Below are 17,101 nucleotides of genomic sequence, written 5' to 3'. Positions count from 1 at the left end.
CCTCGCTTACTTGCATCATATCGAGCTTTTGAGCTCGCCAAAAGGCGACGATGGAGAACCTCGCCAACGACGTTGTCAACGAACCTGCGCACACCCCCGTTGACCTCGCGCTCAAGGACTACCTCATCGACGGCCCTGCTCCGGAAGGCGAGGGGGACAAACTCTTTGCTTGCCCGCATCTAGGTTGCGATGGGTTCACGTTTGAAACGGTCGAAGAGTGTCAAGTTCACGACGAGGAGTGGCACAGCCCTCCGTACCTTTGCTCGGACTGCGGCGCAAATTTTGCGGCAAAGCCAGCGCTCAAGAGACACCTCAAGATCAGCGGCCACTTCAACTGGGTCTGTATTGAAGAGGGATGCGTCATGAAAGGCATCCTCTTCGCTAACCAGGCCGAGTTTGTCTCCCACGCACTAAACACTCCGGGACACGAACATCTGTTTCCCGAGGAGGCACTCCAAAGCCCCGGTTCAGCCAAACGGATCAACTACGCGGAAGTTCTCACTATCATGGAAGGCGAATCTAGTGAGGGAGACTCATCGGATGATGAAGACCAAATTTGCCCTGAACCATCGTGTCGACGGTACCAACACACCTTTCACAAAGAGGCCGAGTATATCAGACACATCGAATCTCACGGCCACGTCCACGCCGTCAGATATTCCGAGAGCCTTCGAGAATCGGGAAAATCGATTGCCAATATCACACTTGAACAAGAAGCCGCACGAGAATTTCGCTGCACGGCTCATCACTGCACCTATTTCGGGGAAAAGCTCAAGACAAGCCAGAGCTTTTACCATCACATCACCACTGTCCAGCATTTGCATCCGCGATCTGCCGAGTCGAATCCTTCTTCACCAACGGCAGACATTCGCCTGAAGCTGGCCCAGATCAATCTGACCTGCGACGAACCCGAATGTCCCAGGTTCGAGCACTGTTTCCTCAACAGGGGCGCCTATGGGCAACACACAAACTCGGTTGCTCACAAGAGAGCCATTGAATACGGGCAGTTGAAGAGAGCGCTGGCCGGTTCCGTCGCTGGAAGCCAGGACGATGCGGATTCTCAGACTCCAGAGCCGCAGACGCCGACTGCTAAAGCGATACCGCCGACGACGCCTCAGATCTGGAGTCGCAGCTTGTTCACGCCCATCAGCCCGACTACGCGTACTTTCACCCCAATCCAATTCGTTACCCCGACCAAGCGGCCGGCAAAGGACGTGGTGATGATGTCGCCACCGCCTTCGTCACGACGGGAGGAGTCGTTGAAGAAGAGGAACCGGGAGCTGGAAGAGGAGCTGAGGGAGACGAAGGAGAAGATGGAGCGAATGCGGAATACCTACCAGGAGCAGATCAGCTCTTTGTTTCAGACTCTGGGAGAGACGCAGAGCCGAAGTGTGCGATGTGATTGAGTTGACGTTGTTTGTGTGGATTAGGGATGACTAGTCGAGAGGTGGCTTGTTTGTTTGAGTGATCACGCTGGATGCGAGGCTGAAGGAATCTGAATTGCTAGTGGTGGATTCATTTACACATGTTCAGAGTTGGTATTACTTGTCGAGAAAGGGTATAACGTAGGATGCTGACAAGCAGATGCGAGTCGAGTCGCGGCCTGAATCCTTCAGCTTCACTCACTGTTCATGTAACTCCTTGCATTCAGTAAGAACAGTCGATATACAGGGTACTATGCAAGTTGAATTCTCTCTAGAAATGACCAAAGGCTGTTCGTTCTGATAGGATGCCACTGTGTATACCTGCTATTGTTTTTGTATCTTGAACTTGGCATGCAATTGTGTCTGACCGCGCCATCTTACGAGGCGCTCGTGTAAGACCTATGCCCTCAGTAGAAACGCCAAGGCAGGTGAAATGGAAACAGAGAAGGCAATGCACTTGATTGGCTCATGCTCATCCTTGGACGAACTGCTGACTTTTAAACAGCTTGCATCAGCATTCATCATAGGAGCCCATCTAGTATATGGAATCATCACCATCACCTCCTGACTTTACGGCTATTACGGGACGTTGATAAACCTCTCAGGCCCGTAAAGATGCTGGATCCAGTCTCTCCCTTCTTGGCAATTTGGCGAACAGCCCCTTGTCTACTGGCGGGACCTCGCAGAGACGGGAGTCCTCAAATAGTAGCTGCAACTAACCATCCCTGCAAGGCCAGCTTTAGGCTTCTCACCTTGGCAAAGACGCAAGAATCTGTGATAATACAGCCTCCAGATCCAGCAGGTGAGTCTTTAGGTGAATGCCTTGAACGCCCTGCCTGGTTTCTTCCACCAATCACCACCGCTCCGCCTTCCCCAGCTCGTGTCCCGAACAAGACCATGGGTATTCGATGCTTCGACCGGAATTCTACACGTGTTTCTGCTGGAGAAAAAGGCGGATCGACGGCACTTACACAGGCCGACCAGCGCTAGCCTTGTCAGGGGCTCATGTTTAAGACCTTCCCGACTTGTAAAGTCTCAAACGACGGCACGAGGAGGCTGGCGGTTGTCATAGGTGGAATATTCCATCTGCTCCGCTGCCTCGTTCGAAATGGATATTGATGATTGCGTAGCTACTCATGTCGTCCTGACGTACAGTACAGTACATAGACCCATTCATCATGTAGGTAGGTATTTATCTATAGGTAGAATTCGTATATATAAGACCGTCCGGATCGACATGATGTTATCCTAATTCCCCCTTTATCCTCACCACCAGCAAATCCACCTCCAACCACCGTCAAGATGCTCATCAAGACCCTCCTCGCCACCCTCTCGGCCGCCTCGGCCGTCTTCGCCGCGACTCCCCTCGAGAGCGGCAACTGGGTCTCGGTGAACCCGGGCTTCCAGACGCAGACGTGCGCCGGCGGCAGCGTCAGCGGCACCACCTTCACCATCCCCACGAGCCCCAACGGCAGCACCTCCGGCTCCGGCTGCTCCAACGGCCACCTCCGCGCCGAGCGCCGCTACAACAACGACTACAGCTCCGGCGTCCACCAGTTCGCCGGCACCTTCAAGATCAACTCCATGGGCGGCAGCCGCATCGCCATCAAGCAGACGTTCAACGGCGACGCGGGCCCTTACTTCATCCTTGCTGTCGACACCGGCGGTCGTCTGTACAGCGTCGAGGGCGGCGCCACGCTGGCGACGGGCGTTGCCAACGTTGGTTCGAGCGTCACCATCAACACGGTTCACAATGCGGATATTCACAGCTACCGGGTCTATGTCAACGGCCAGTTGGCGTTCCGGGATGACAACGCCCCCGGCGGAAGCTTCTACGACAAGTTTGGTGCTTATACTACTGATAGCGGTACTGGTCCCATGAGCATCACTTGGTCGGATGTTGCCTTCTGGACTCGTCAGTAAACGCCTGCAGTGCGTTGGCTGATGGGAGAAGAAGTTTCATGTATATCGTTGGAGGACTTGTTCATGCGCTTGAACTGAGCGATGAAGTCTTAAAGCTCCTGCTGAGTATCTGTATATAAACGCTTCATGATGAACAATTGATGACATGGATGCCTTTCTCGATAGTATATCTTCGTCGTTCTCATGGATTCAGCGTCACCTGCAAGCAATTGACACGGCTTATCGCCGACATGAGAGACTCTGTTAACTAAACTGAATCTGACTGCAAGCGCTGCATCGAGACCCATTTCCGCCATTTTCAGACTTCAGGCTCCCCCATGTGGCTTTGCTGGGGTTCCAGGCTGTCGAATCAATCTTGCAGATACCCCATGTTCATCCTGCCTGTCCCCACGTTCAGCGCAGCAACATATGCCATGGCAGCTGAAAAGCTGCAGAAACCAATTGAAAGGCTTCTGCTAGCTGTCAGTAATGCTCTAGCGACCTATGACCCATTGCCACGTCTGCAAGCATGTCACAATACCCCTTCGTCGCAGGCGTGTATATGCAGGCTGTGGATGAAAACAGTAACCCTGACTCCCCACATCACAAGCAGCCGCATCTTGGCATCACACCAATATCCATGGCATCCGTATCCCTACAAGCAAATGCTGAGTGGCGAATTCTCAGGCTATTTCTTCATCCTGCCAGATCAACTGTCTTCAACCTCATGCTTTGCTGAATGACTGAACAGTTCAGAGTCAGAGTCTTGACTTAGCTGGACAGGATATTCACAGACATGGTGGAATACAGCAAGATTCACTTGCACTTTCTTCTGGTAGCCTGCTTGGCTACGCCCGTCACGGCATCATGGTGGGACGACTTCACCAACAACTTGGCCACGGACCTCACGCCGCTGATTGCGCTGTTCGGCGAACAAGCAACCAAGCAATTCCTCAGCGAGTCAACAACCATACTGGACAACTTCATCTTTGCCATGGCACCGCTCGGAATCCTCACCGGAGTCGTCTCCGCCATTCGAGTCTGCGGAGGCCCTTCACTGAGAGCATTCATTGGCCGCGCACAAGAGGGAGGAGGCATTGCCGAAGCGGAACTGTGCTCTTCTACGAGTCGAGACGTCTGCGAGCTTTACCATAACGGTGCCATTGTCAGAGTCTTTGGACGGCCAAAGATTTTGGAGATTGTCTATGATCCGGTCCTTGAGGCGAATGAATCCGGCGACAAGCGCGAGTTTGGCATCAACATATCTCGGGAATACTATCAGAAGTCCATACGGAATGACACAAGGTGGCAAGAAAAGGGGCAGTATCATTTTGACAATGAAGCAAAAAGCACTTCCTCATTCACCATTGATGCGTTTGACAGCTTTGCCCCAAACCCCAACCTGTCCCTCAACATAGGCATCGTGAAGCGCTCTTCATTTGTATACGCAATGGCAGCTCTTTTTGGGTTTCTCGCGCAGTCATCTGTCATTGTGTTGGCTGGGATTGTCCAATACAAACTCAAGTGGCAGAAGAACGAGAGTACCATCGATCCTTGGGCTTTCCCCTTCATACTCGCCGGAACAATATGTGTCTGTTACGGCATGTATCTCTGTGCTGCCTTGGTCAATGATAGCACAAAAGAAAGGGTGTTTGAGCGCAAAGCCGACCAGAAGGCATCGCCGAGCCCCATGCTTTACGTTGTACAGCCCGGGAACCAGGTGGTTGGGGATCAGACTTTTGATCCTTTTCTCACTTCCAAATCTACAAATAGTTATATCACATCTTGGAAGTCACCAACGTCATCGAGTCTGAGTTCTGGGTCGCAAGTCTCAACGACGAGCCGAAGCTGGAGGGTTTTCTACCAGAGTTTGAAACGACCATCGGAGGAGATCTCGGTCCTGATCGCTACGTCAATCACCACCCTGGGCTTTGCCTTTCAGTTTGTTGGCTTGAGAGCGATGCACTCGATCGTTTCTCTCTTGCAACTCGCAGTCACCATCATCATGAGCATTATACGAGCATTGCTGAGGACGCAACGTCTAAGCACCGACGCAAATGTCCTGCGTGATCGCCCCGACGAAGTAAGCAGCCATGAACTGGACTGGCTCGCTCTGCAGATAGGAAAAGGGCCGGATGAGCCAAGGTGCTTTTGGAGAATTGTTTCGAAAGTTCCTGCTCAAGCTACAGAACTGCCATCGGAAAGGCTGGGCAACAAAGCATTTGAATATCGGCTGAGGCTTGCCGAGCTTACTGGACAATCAGCGAACGCCGACTCAAAACTCTCCAATACCTGGGGCGACGATCTCGTCAGTGGACGGTTGCAGGCTCAACAACTCAGAAAAGCGATTGAAGAAAGTATATCGATATTCATTTCTCATGCCAAGGAGAAGGCGGATTTCGGCAGCATGAAGAGCATCCCTTGGTCTCTTCATGTTGCGATGGAGAAATTGGGCAACATGCCTCGCCAGGTTCCAAGTTACCAGCGCATGGATATTCCGCTGAGGGCGGAGGATACTGTCTGGACCGTGGACCAGAACCTTCTCGAGGCCATCATTGGTCTGTGGTCATGGTCCATCGTCTCGGATCCGCTTACAGAGGGAGAGGCCTTCGGATTCAGAACATCGACAGCCTCAGACATACCAGTCTACAGGATTGTAGCGGCAGGGACTGAAAGCAAAGTGCAGCAGGCTTGGGCGGAACTCCAAATCTGGAGCGAGGGCTATAACATGATACTGTCAACACTTGCGATGAAGAAACTGTCATCGAGTGATCCGGACACTACGGGAACAAACGCAGCAACGATCTGGAAGGATTGGAATGGCGGTCAACTGACAGCGGTCAATGGGGGCGACTCATCAGAGACGGGTGTTTTGTTTGGCAAATCAGAACCGTATCAGCGACTCTTTGGTTGGCACGGCATCGTTAACACCGATTGTGCTACGGTTGGAGCCATCAGGATCAAGTCGAACCACATCCCTACGCTATGTGCTCAAGACATATATCAATCTTTCCTGTGCACCATTGCAGCATACTTTGAGCTCGAGAAAGCGACAACGACAGTCACAAGAGAGGAGAATACGATGCGATTGGAGCACCGACTCATCACCAAATTGACGGATTGTTTCGAGGCGAGCGGCTTAGGATCGAAACAAGATGCATTCCTCGTCATCATTCCAGCCTTACAGAGCAATCGCCTCCTTCCACGTGCCGTGGAGGCTGTTCCGACTGCTTACCGCACCGCGGTAGAGCTCAGAAAAAGTAATGGCTTCAGAGAAGCAGAAAGGGTTCTTCGATGGGTTTGGGGCGTCGTGTCCGGATCGGGCGAGCCCCTGGATACTGTAATGATTGAGCTGGGTGAACTTTACCGCTATGCTCTTTGTTCAGAGAAATGGCCTGCTTTTGGTAGACAAGGAATTGCCTGGATGGGCATGCAAAGAGGCTCAGGATTGTCAGATTCGGCAAATGAGGCCATAGCTCGCTATGTGGCGCTCGAGAAACGGCCCAGGGAAAGCCGAACGGCACAGCAGGTCCTCGACGCCCTCTTGAGGCGTGACAGAGAGGCAGCACTCTGGTCAATCAGCAACATTGGCAAAGAGACACAGTTTCCGGTCGAAGAGAAGAGCGGCCGATCAGTCCTCTCTTACGTCTGTCAGGAAGGGTGGTTTGAGCTCGTTCGAGCTGTGTTGGAGATTGGTTCTGTGGTCGAAGCTGTTGACAATCATGGCCGAACAGCATTGAGCTATGCTGCAGAACACGGCCACGTGTCTATTGTTACCATGCTCATGGAGGCCAATGCTTCACCCGCTACCGAAGACACATCCCGGCGATCTCCACTCTCATATGCTGCTGGTCAAGGCCATGTTGCAGTCATTGAAAAGTTGCTGACCGATCGACGTGCGAGTATATACTCCGAGGACGAACAACACCGTTCACCACTCCATCACGCCGCCATCAATGGCCGACATGATGCTATCGAGTGCTTGGTGAATCGAGGAGCTAGGATAGATGCTCTGGACAACAACTCTCATTCGCCGCTCATCGCTGCGCTATCAAATATCCGACGACGGAAGGCCGATAGATGGCAAACGGCAGAGCTACTGGTGAAGCTGAATGCAACAGTCGATCTTGTTATTGAAGGAAAAGAGGCTTGGGAATGGGCACTCGTAACTGGCGAGTTCATGAGCGCTGAATTCCTTGTGGAGCACCACGCGGCACAAGAAGCCATGGGAGTTGTTGTCTATGTCACAGCAGAATTCAGGAACCTGGTGAAATTGTCGGCCCCCAAGTCCCAGTTTGGCTTCAAAATCAGGTTTCTCGGTGATGACTCCGAGGAAAGACAAGTCACAATGGAAGATGTGAGGCTTCTTGCAGAATGCGGGTGCTACATCACTATTTACTACATACTGGATGGCACGCCGGAAAGAACGATCGACTGCAGCAAATCATACAAGATAATCAGCACGTTACTAGACGGTCTCCCAGGAGTGGATGGCATCGAGATAGCGCTCGAAGCTGCATCGATGAACTGGTCTGATAACGAAGCCATCACACCAATCCTCCTTGAACACTGGTACACGCGAAGCCGAAGACCGCTCCAGATAACCGATCACCTAGCGAAGGCTCTATCCACAACCCCGCATAAGAGTATGACCTTGACCAGGCTTCTGCAACTAGAGGAGACCATCCACGTCACGGAGGCGGCGTTACCAGTCATTTGCCAAAACTTCGGTGCGGAAGTCATAAAACTGCTCATTAGCCGGCTCGAGGGGCATATTCACATTACGATGGAACTGCTCGGAAGCCTATTTTCTCATCCTGAGCATACGGAGTCCATCCTGGAGATGCTTCTCTGCCACTCAAAGGCAGAGGTTCGTATCCCGGAGGAAGCGGCGTGTATGATTGCTGAACATTCCAGCGAAAATGTCATGGCAATACTTCTAAGCCGGCATGGAAATATTGTGGCGGTTACGGACAATTTCGTTAATGCTGCAGCGGCCAACGGGCATGGAGCCAAGGTGTTGGCACTGCTTCTGAACCAGCGACAAGCACAGGTCAAGATCACCGAGGCAACGTTGGTGAGCGCGGCCAAAAGCCAGAATGGGCGAGAAGTCATTGAGATGCTTCTGAATAAGCGAGGGGCGCAGGTCCAAATCACAGAAGACGTTGTCCAGGCCGCAGCCTCCCACCCTATGGGTGTTCTCGTGATGGAGCTGATCCTTGACCGACGAGGAGATGAGTTCCAGATTACAGACAAGATTGTCCAGCTCGCAGCCGCAAATAATGGACAAGAACTGCTCCGACTATTTCTTGATCGGCGGGGAGAAGAGATTCATATCACTGAAGAAGTACTCAAGGCTGCAGCCAAACATTCCAAATGCGCCGTTGGGATACTGGAGCTGCTTCTTGAGAGGCGTCCAGAAGAAGTTCAGATCACTGAAGAGGTCGTCAAGGCTGCAGCTGGAAATACCAATTGCGCCGATGTTGTTATACAGCTTCTTCTTAAGGAACGTCCAGGAGAGGTTCAAATCACTGAAGAATCGCTCAAGGCCGCAGCTGCGAATTGCAACTTTGCCGACAAGGTAATAGAGCTGTTTCTTGATGAAGGGGGAGAACAGGTTCACGTGACTGAGGAAGTGCTCAGGGTTGCAGCCGGAAGTAGACATGTTTCGGCCCCGGTACTAGAGAGGCTACTTGACCAGCATGGAGACCAACTTCAGATTACGGAAGAAGTGGTCAAGGCTGTAGTTGCAAATCACACGAATCCCGTGAAAGTGCTGAGGCTGCTTCATCGCCGGCATAGACACAACATCCCTATCACTGAAGAAGTGCTCAAGACTGCAGCTGGGAACCCCCGTTATGCCGTCGAGATATTGGGAAAGATTTCTCGAATGGGCCGAGAGCATATTCGAATTACCGAAGAATTGGTCCTAGTGGCAGCTTCAAATGAGTCTCAGGCCCAAGGCATATTCTGTCTGCTGCTCGACGAGTTGAAGCTCGGGAGCCAAATTCTTATTACAGAAGAGGTGGTCAAGGCCATCATTGACAATATCGGGGACTCATATAGCGGTGAACAAAAACAGCAAGAGCTGATGGAACGTCTTCTCGACGGGAAATGTAAGATCAAGGTCACGGAGAAGATGGTGGAGTATATACCTGCTGAGTGGACGGGCATCAGAAAAAGGATATCTGAACTATTGGAACACCGGAACCGCGAGGCTTATTCATGATACACCGAGAGGGTCACGGATAGATACGTAGGTAGGCTTCCCACCAGTTACCCATGGAAATGGAAGTTTTGGCAAATGAACGGACGTTGCCTGCTGTTCTTCGCCCGCTTCATCCCTCGGCCAGTAAATTCTCTTCTCTCTGTTGAGTCTCATTGTTTTTGGCTTTTTACTTGGAAATATATCTGGCTTGAGGAGTACGCATACTACAAGGGCGTGATCGCTATGGTGTTATCGTTACAGTTTCGAAGCGAAGGAGGACATTATAATGAGATGGCATCAACCCTCTGCTCATACACCTCCTTGTAATCGCTGGACATATGACGAATTATTGTCTTTCGTGCCCCTTTATCTCCTGTTTCGGACTTCGACTCCCGTTGACAGGGAGCTACCTATGTAGAGCGCCTGCGGCTCCTTTTAAAGGCTGCGACGAAATTACCTATAAGGTAGGTACAAAACGAGCTTCTCTCGTAAGTTGACCTTATGTCACTTACTGCACGGTGGCCTACTAGTTACCTTTGTGTTTGTGTTGTGAAACTACGCATTACTACCAGTACCTTAGTGATTGAGACGCAGTAGCTGTCGGCAGATGTTGCGAATAGATACCTAAGGTACGTAGGTAGATATTTGGGCTAACACAACCGCCGATCGCTGACAAACAATGAGATATCATCATCATTCAACTAACTAATCTGAATGTCGCTTCTGAATCTCAAATTACTTCTGCCTCTTATCAGACTACCTTATGCAATTCCAGGAACCAGCACGATTTGTACACCTTACATGCACCAGCTCGTCTCAGTAGACTATGGCGGAAGTTCCAGCAACGATGGAAAGTCAAGAGTTGAGCCAACTCTCTCCACTTGAGTGGATAATGCCACGATCATACGTCAGCCAGATCCTCTGCTTCCCATCGTCAAACCCTCGAATAGCCCAGGTGCTTCTCGATGGCCTCGCAGGAACATTAAGAGATGTCCCATATCTCGCCTCGAGGGTAGTGTCCAGAGACCATCCCAAGGGTTCTGTCGCCTTGAGCCTCCCACGCGACTCATTGAGCGATTTGTTTCGCGTCAACAGTCTCCTCACGACGGTTGACTACAACACTCTCAAGTCGGGCGGATTCAAGCCTTCGCTTTTCGATGGACTGATCTTATCTTCGCCCAATATAAATCCCGCAAACACGTCGCCGAGCCCAGTCTTTCGCGCCGTCTTGTCGCTGGTGAACGGCGGCTGTTTGCTCTGGGTCAGTATGCATCACTCAACGGCCGACATCACCGCGTTCGGCTCGCTGCTGAAAATATGGGCGTCATATTGCAGAACGGGTTCTTCTGAGGATATCCAGTTTGATCCAAGCTGGCTTGACCGCTCAGCTATCGTCAGGCAATCTCATGATGTTCCCGCTGATACGCCACTTCTCCTTCACAAGGAAGAAAGCAGCAACTCGGCTAGCCAGCCATCAAAGCCTCAGAATCTGGAAACCCACTTCTTCAGATACTCTGCACAGTACCTGAAAGGTCTCAAAGTCGAAGTCAACAAGCACCTGCCTGAAGGGACGACTTGGGTCTCGACGAGCGACATATTGACTGCTATCATTTGGGGGTCTATCGTCCATTCTGAGGATGCAGTTGCCAATGACAACGTTGCGGACGAGACATGCTTGATGCGGATTGCTGTCAATTGCCGCAGTCGCTTCAATCCACCGTTGCCGAAGAACTATCTTGGCGCAGCGTTCGGAGTGACGCTGGTGAATGCGAAGAGGGCCGACCTCATTGCGATAGGCACGGCAACTGAACAAACACTTTCTCTCCCCGCAATCGCAAACGTTGCGGCATCCGTACGCCAAAGCGTCAATTTTATGGATGGGGACAAGATGAAGGCCATCGTCAAGCATCTGACAAGTCAACAAGATGTCACAAATCTCAAGCTCTGTCAAGAGCCGGCACCGAGGGTTGCCGTCGTCTCATGGGCCGACCAAGGAGTCTATGAGCTCGATTGGGGCGCTGAACTCGGGCACTGCGAGGCCGTACGACTGCCGTCGTTCAAAGCAAAGCGGTATCCGGTGGTGTTTCCAAGACTTCCGAATGGAGACCTGGAGGTTCTTGTAAGCTTTGATACGGAGACGGTGAAGAAATGGAAAGCGGCATATGACATGAGTCCGTGGAAGGCATAGATCACAAGCGGCCTGCATAAACATCGTCAAGCGCTGTTTGCTGTTAAAATGATGAAGCTTGTTCGATAGGAATGCAGTGATAGATTTCGCCATCGTCACTATATACATGGAACCACATCAATGTCCAGACAAAGGGCAATAAGAGCACCCATCATCAACTGTGAAACTTGAGCGCAACTTTGCCATTCTGATCCTGCTTCTCCATCGACTTTACAATCGCGTCAATTGCAGGGCTCATATCGGCCAGTTTGATCGTTCTCTTCGATGGTCTCCAGCCAAACTCGGTGGGAAACCTCTCTTCCTCAAACCACATCCTGATACGGTCCTTGGGACCTTGGTATGCTGAGGGAGGGGGATCATGATCCGCATCGGGACTGTGATCAGCCATCATGGTAAGCGTCATTGCAGCCTCGAAAAGAGTGAATGTGACTTGATTGTCGGGAAGGACTCTTGGCTCTGACTCTTGTAGGAGGCGCAAGCGTGTCTTTGCAATGGAGTCGACTGTGAGGAAGGGAGTGTCGCTATCAGCGAGGAGACTCTCTATTCGGAGAGGGTCTGCTTTCAGCTGAGGCTGCTCGGGGGTGTAGTCGTCCCGCGTGAGAGACGTTATATGCTGTATTATGCCTGGTGTGTTGAGGTCGACTAAGTCGAACACGTCATGGCCAAAAGCTTTGGCAAAGTCTCTGGCGGCATCTGCGAAGCCTGCTTCGACGTTGAGGAATGAGGTGAAGGCGTGCTCAATCATTGAGGCGGTGATGTTGCGGCCATGATGAGGTCTGGAGGCATGTTAGCAACGCAATTCGACACTGTGGTTTGACGGTGTCCTTACAGGTAACCATGATTGGCAAGAGTGTTGATCATAGGACACGGTCCTCGAGAATCATCTGGTCCAGGCGGCACCCAGGGCTTGATTTGTGGCTTTGGAAACCTTGCGGCACATGCTGCCGTAGCAAGGGCCGTAAATGAGAGAAGAGAGCCCAAGAGGAGCATATTGATATGAATACTGAGGGAGGTTGAAGCACAATGTCACAAATGGCACGCTCTAGGATATCAGGACAATGTAGACTGGAGGGGAAGACGGTGCCCTTTAAAGACTTCACAACAACTCTGCACAACACAAGAGGCACAATAGATCGACCTGCACGCGTCGGAAGCTGCCATGTCTCTCCGTCACCTCGCAGCTCGCTCTCCGCCCAAGGTAAGACACGCCGTTTCATGCCTGCAATTTGCAAGTGTTTCTTTTTTTGAACGTATCCACCGTCAATCTCAAGACAAGATGCAGTAGCGCACACCTGCCGGGGTCCAAACACCCGTTGTAGACCAATGGCTTCTCGCTTGGAGTAAGTCTGAGATGTTGTGTTTGTCCTTGTGTTGTGCCTTGTGCCCTGCTTCGCTGCAGTTGGGGCTGGTTACGCCTCTTTATTCCGATTTGTATGGTTCAACCCAAGGACTCGGGATCCCGAATTTGTCATTCTTCGGGTTGCCGTTGGGCCCCTCGCAGCGGGCAACTGTCTCTCAGACGCATGTCGGCACATAATGCATCCTTTTGATTTGGAATATCGCAGAGAATGGGGGACCATGGGCGTGGGCAATGGAACAAGCAGTCAACTTCGTTTTTGCACCCCGACCACATACAAACGGCCAGGGACACGTAACACTTGGCATGTGTGTGATACCCGCGGTCATCTATCTAAGGCGCAATTGACCATTTTGCTCTTGGCGAACACTCAGTACTACGTCCAGCTTATACCACAGTCTGTGCCTCTGATCTATCTTTGGCTGTTAGATGACGCGACCTGTGAGACACCCAACGGTTCTGTTGGCGCTTGGCCCTATCTGTCCCCTGTCATTAGGTATACAAGCATACAAGTAGTATAGTAAACGAGAGCTCTCTTGAGTTTCTGCAAAGTCCATTATGACATCCCAGTTAGATACAATACCGGGCGAAGAGATTGCCTGCGGCAACAAGAAGCTGACGCAAAGTGTCCATTGGTGTAGATGATCGACCTAAAACAGTGGTAGGCAGGGAGAAGAGGAGCCGAGCCTTGGCCTCGAAAACGGCCATTTACTGTTGCAGTCGAGGTAATATCAGTAAGTCACTTAATGGCAAGCATTCTTCCGAATCGACCGGGCCATGCTTGGGGCAATAATAAGACGCGAACCATTGGCCCGGGAATTTCGTATGTATGTTAGACGATCTCGATCACCAACAGTCGCCCCGAAAGTTGTTGTTGTATGCCGCGATCCGACTCGGAACCGATCAATCGGCGTACTATCAGCTTTTTGGCTCGATTACGAGGAACGATTATGCAGCTAAGCGACGGCAAGCTGCTCCAAGACTTTACTCAGCTCTCCCTGCCCAGCCTACATTTTCGGGCGTACAAACATGGGACGCAGTCGACGCATAGAACGTGATTCAAAAGTGAGCCGTTTTGTCCTCCCTGCAGGATCTTAGTCGTCGGCAGCTCTCTGCTGACTGAAGGGAGGAAACAAGGGCTATGGGGGATTTGAGCTAGCAACGGCACCCCAGGGATGTGTTGACACATTGTTTTGTCTCCAGACATTGTTGTCAGAAGCTTTATTTATAATGTATCTGGGACAAGTCTCTCTCACTATGAGGAATTTCTGATGTAAACTATGAAGGGAAGCCTGCGCGTAACACGAAGCCAGCCTTTCAGCAGCCTTGATACTACCATGCAGGCGGCGATATTGAGTGTTCAAGGTGGTGGGAGATAAGAGCAAAGGCGAAATACTCAGCATATCAGCTCTTCGGACTGTTGCAAGAGGCCGTAGAAGTCTCAGAGCTACATAGGCATGCAATGCGAGGGGGATTCAGCTCTCCGTTTTCGCGAATGGCAGCGCTTCGGCCCCCACAGAAGGATGGAAATAACATGTCTCACGCCTCGGCGATCGGTAAGTGTCTCAGGTTCGGGAGAAGAGGGCTTTCCCCATCCTGGGACTTGGGTCAGCCGTTTTTCCGAACGGGTAGTATCTCTAGTTGGTGTAACTTGGTGATAGTAACAGGAGGGGGTTGGACCTATCTTTGGCCATGTTGGTGTAACAGAAATAGCTCCGACAAGCCGACGGTGTGAGACTCTCAACAGCTGGTGGATGTAGACCCTCTCCTCAACGAAATGGTAGATGGAGGTTTAGTGTAGTGTGCGGCAGATACCAGTAAAGGCTTGTGATATCAGGTAGAGGTATTCCATGAGGAGCATCTGCTTTGCTCAACATACTTCTGGGCTGGGCTACCCGGTAACTATTGCATCTTGCGTCTATGAGGTTGTCAAGGTTCGATGAAATTCCAATCATAAGGACACAATGGACTTTTTAGAAGACAATGGCTATCTATACGCTTATCGATTGGCTTGATTGTAAGAAATTGAACGCTCAATCTCTCTACAGCTAATACCTATTAAAGTCATAATAATACCACTCACTGGATCTCGACCTATATAGTGGTTACTGTACTATTTAATAAAGGGCAACTATAAACTCTCTTCTTTTATAAAAGACTAGCTAAAGAGAAAGAGAAAGAAAGGAAAATAAATAAATAGCTATAAATATATTATAGGCCTAAGGCCTGTAGTGTTATAAGGTAGTCTTAAGTTATTAAGGTAGGGACTACTTAATATATCCCCTTTAAAACTAATATATTATAATACTATTATAATATCTTAAAAAATTAATAATATTTTATTAATTATAAAATATAGGCTATTTTACTATATATAAAAAATATAAAATAAATTTAAAAAATAGCTGCTATTTTTTTAATTAAAAAGAAATAGTATTAATAAAAGTAAGTAAATTAAATTAAGGTTTTTTAGTTATTAAAGTTTAAAAGTTACTTTTACTTATTAAAGTATAAGGCTTTTTTAATTAAAATAAAAATAAATTATTAAAATAAAAATAAGTAAAAATAAGTTATTAATATAATAATAAAAGCTTTTAAATAGCTTTTTATTTATTAAATAAAATGCTTTTTTTATAAAAGATATATTAATATTATTAATATAATAATTAAGGTTTAATAAAATACTTATATCTTAAAGTATTAAAAGTATAAAAAATAAATTTATTTTAATTAATAAATAAAATACCTTTTATAATAAAGGTCTTTTAAATATAAATTTAGTTAAAGTAGCTGCTTATTTTAAAATATAAAGGATAAGAAGACTTATATTATTTTTTATTATAAATTTAATACTTTTAAACTATTTTAAATATAAATTTATTATAGTTTAAATTCTTATTAATATAAAAAAAAGAAAATAAAAAATAAAGTATAGCTAAGGTAATAAAGTTAATATACTTATTATAATTACTTTTACTATTAAATAAATATATAAACTTAAAATAAATCTTTACTATTAAATAGTATTAACTATTTTTAAAAGCTTTATAAATTTAATATACTTAATTTTTTTAAGTAGCTTTATTAAACTATTTATAATTATTTTTTATATATTAATTTACTATATTTTAAAGTCTTTTTATTTTATTTTATTAATAATTTATTTAAAATAAATATTTATATACCTTATTTATACTATATTATATTAATTAAGAATAGTAATTTTAATATTTTAAGAATTAATATATAAAATTATAAGCTTTTAGTTTTTAATATTTAAATTATTAAGGATTTTTTTAATTTAAATAGCTAATATTTTAGCTAAAGTAAGGTTTATAAATTTAGCTTTAATTAAGCTTATAATAATAATAGTTTATTTCTTACTTTTTTAGTAAATTAGTTTATTATTAATTAATATAATATAACTTATTATATTAAATCTTTTAGCTAAATTATTTATAAAAGCTATATTAATATAAACCTTTAAATTAAGGTCTTTAATATTATATTTACTATTAAGTTAAATCCTTAAGTTAATTATACCTTAAAGGTATTAAAAAAGGTGCTTTAAAATTTTCTTATAGTATTTTATTAAATTAATATTAGCTTTATAAAGCTTTTAAGTAATATATATAATATTAAGCCTTATACTTATTAAAATAAAGTTTAGGCTTTTAATTTATTTTAGCTATTTTTTTATTAATATAATAACTTTTTATTATTTTTAATTATAAGAAATTATTTTTTTAAATAGCTATAAGATTTTAGCTAAATTTTAAAATATTAAGATAAACTTAATAATAACTTTCTTAATATAAATGCTTTAGCTAAGTATAATTATTTTATTTTTTTAATTTTTATAAACTTTTAGTTTTAAAAAAATAGCTATATTTTTTAATTTTTTAATTTTAAATAAACCTTTTAGTTATATTATTATATTATAAATAATTAATATTTTTAAGGCTATAATTATTATATTATTATATATAAATAAAAAATCGATGCCCCGCCAAACCCCCATT

At 47.0% G+C, this 17,101-nt stretch overlaps 4 protein-coding genes across 4 annotated transcripts; 3 read left to right on the top strand and 1 right to left on the bottom strand.

Annotated features, from left to right (window-relative positions):
* Positions 1-50: 50 nt before the first annotated feature.
* Positions 51-1,406, top strand: TRIREDRAFT_109908 (uncharacterized protein; the record flags this gene model as incomplete). Its single annotated transcript, XM_006967614.1, has 1 exon — positions 51-1,406. One exon carries the CDS (start codon positions 51-53, stop codon positions 1,404-1,406), a length of 1,356 nt encoding a protein of 451 aa, XP_006967676.1.
* Positions 1,407-2,726: 1,320 nt separating this feature from the next.
* On the top strand, positions 2,727-3,347 carry TRIREDRAFT_109907 (uncharacterized protein; the record flags this gene model as incomplete). Its single annotated transcript, XM_006967613.1, has 1 exon — positions 2,727-3,347. One exon carries the CDS (start codon positions 2,727-2,729, stop codon positions 3,345-3,347), a length of 621 nt encoding a protein of 206 aa, XP_006967675.1.
* Positions 3,348-10,381: 7,034 nt separating this feature from the next.
* Positions 10,382-11,722, top strand: TRIREDRAFT_109905 (uncharacterized protein; the record flags this gene model as incomplete). Its single annotated transcript, XM_006967612.1, has 1 exon — positions 10,382-11,722. One exon carries the CDS (start codon positions 10,382-10,384, stop codon positions 11,720-11,722), a length of 1,341 nt encoding a protein of 446 aa, XP_006967674.1.
* Positions 11,723-11,876: 154 nt separating this feature from the next.
* Positions 11,877-12,761, bottom strand: TRIREDRAFT_123079 (uncharacterized protein; the record flags this gene model as incomplete). The annotated part of the gene is made up of 2 exons (XM_006967538.1): positions 12,552-12,761; positions 11,877-12,498 (listed from the first exon to the last, which is right to left on the bottom strand). The coding sequence occupies exons 1-2, from the start codon at positions 12,710-12,712 to the stop codon at positions 11,877-11,879; spliced, it is 783 nt and encodes a 260-aa protein (XP_006967600.1). The 5' UTR covers positions 12,713-12,761.
* Positions 12,762-17,101: the final 4,340 nt, after the last annotated feature.

Source organism: Trichoderma reesei (assembly GCF_000167675.1).
Source record: "Trichoderma reesei QM6a unplaced genomic scaffold TRIREscaffold_18, whole genome shotgun sequence".
NCBI classification, from domain to species: Eukaryota; Fungi; Ascomycota; class Sordariomycetes; order Hypocreales; family Hypocreaceae; genus Trichoderma; species Trichoderma reesei.
Note: the sequence above shows the minus strand (reverse complement) of the source record. Positions and strands in the feature narration are given on the sequence as shown.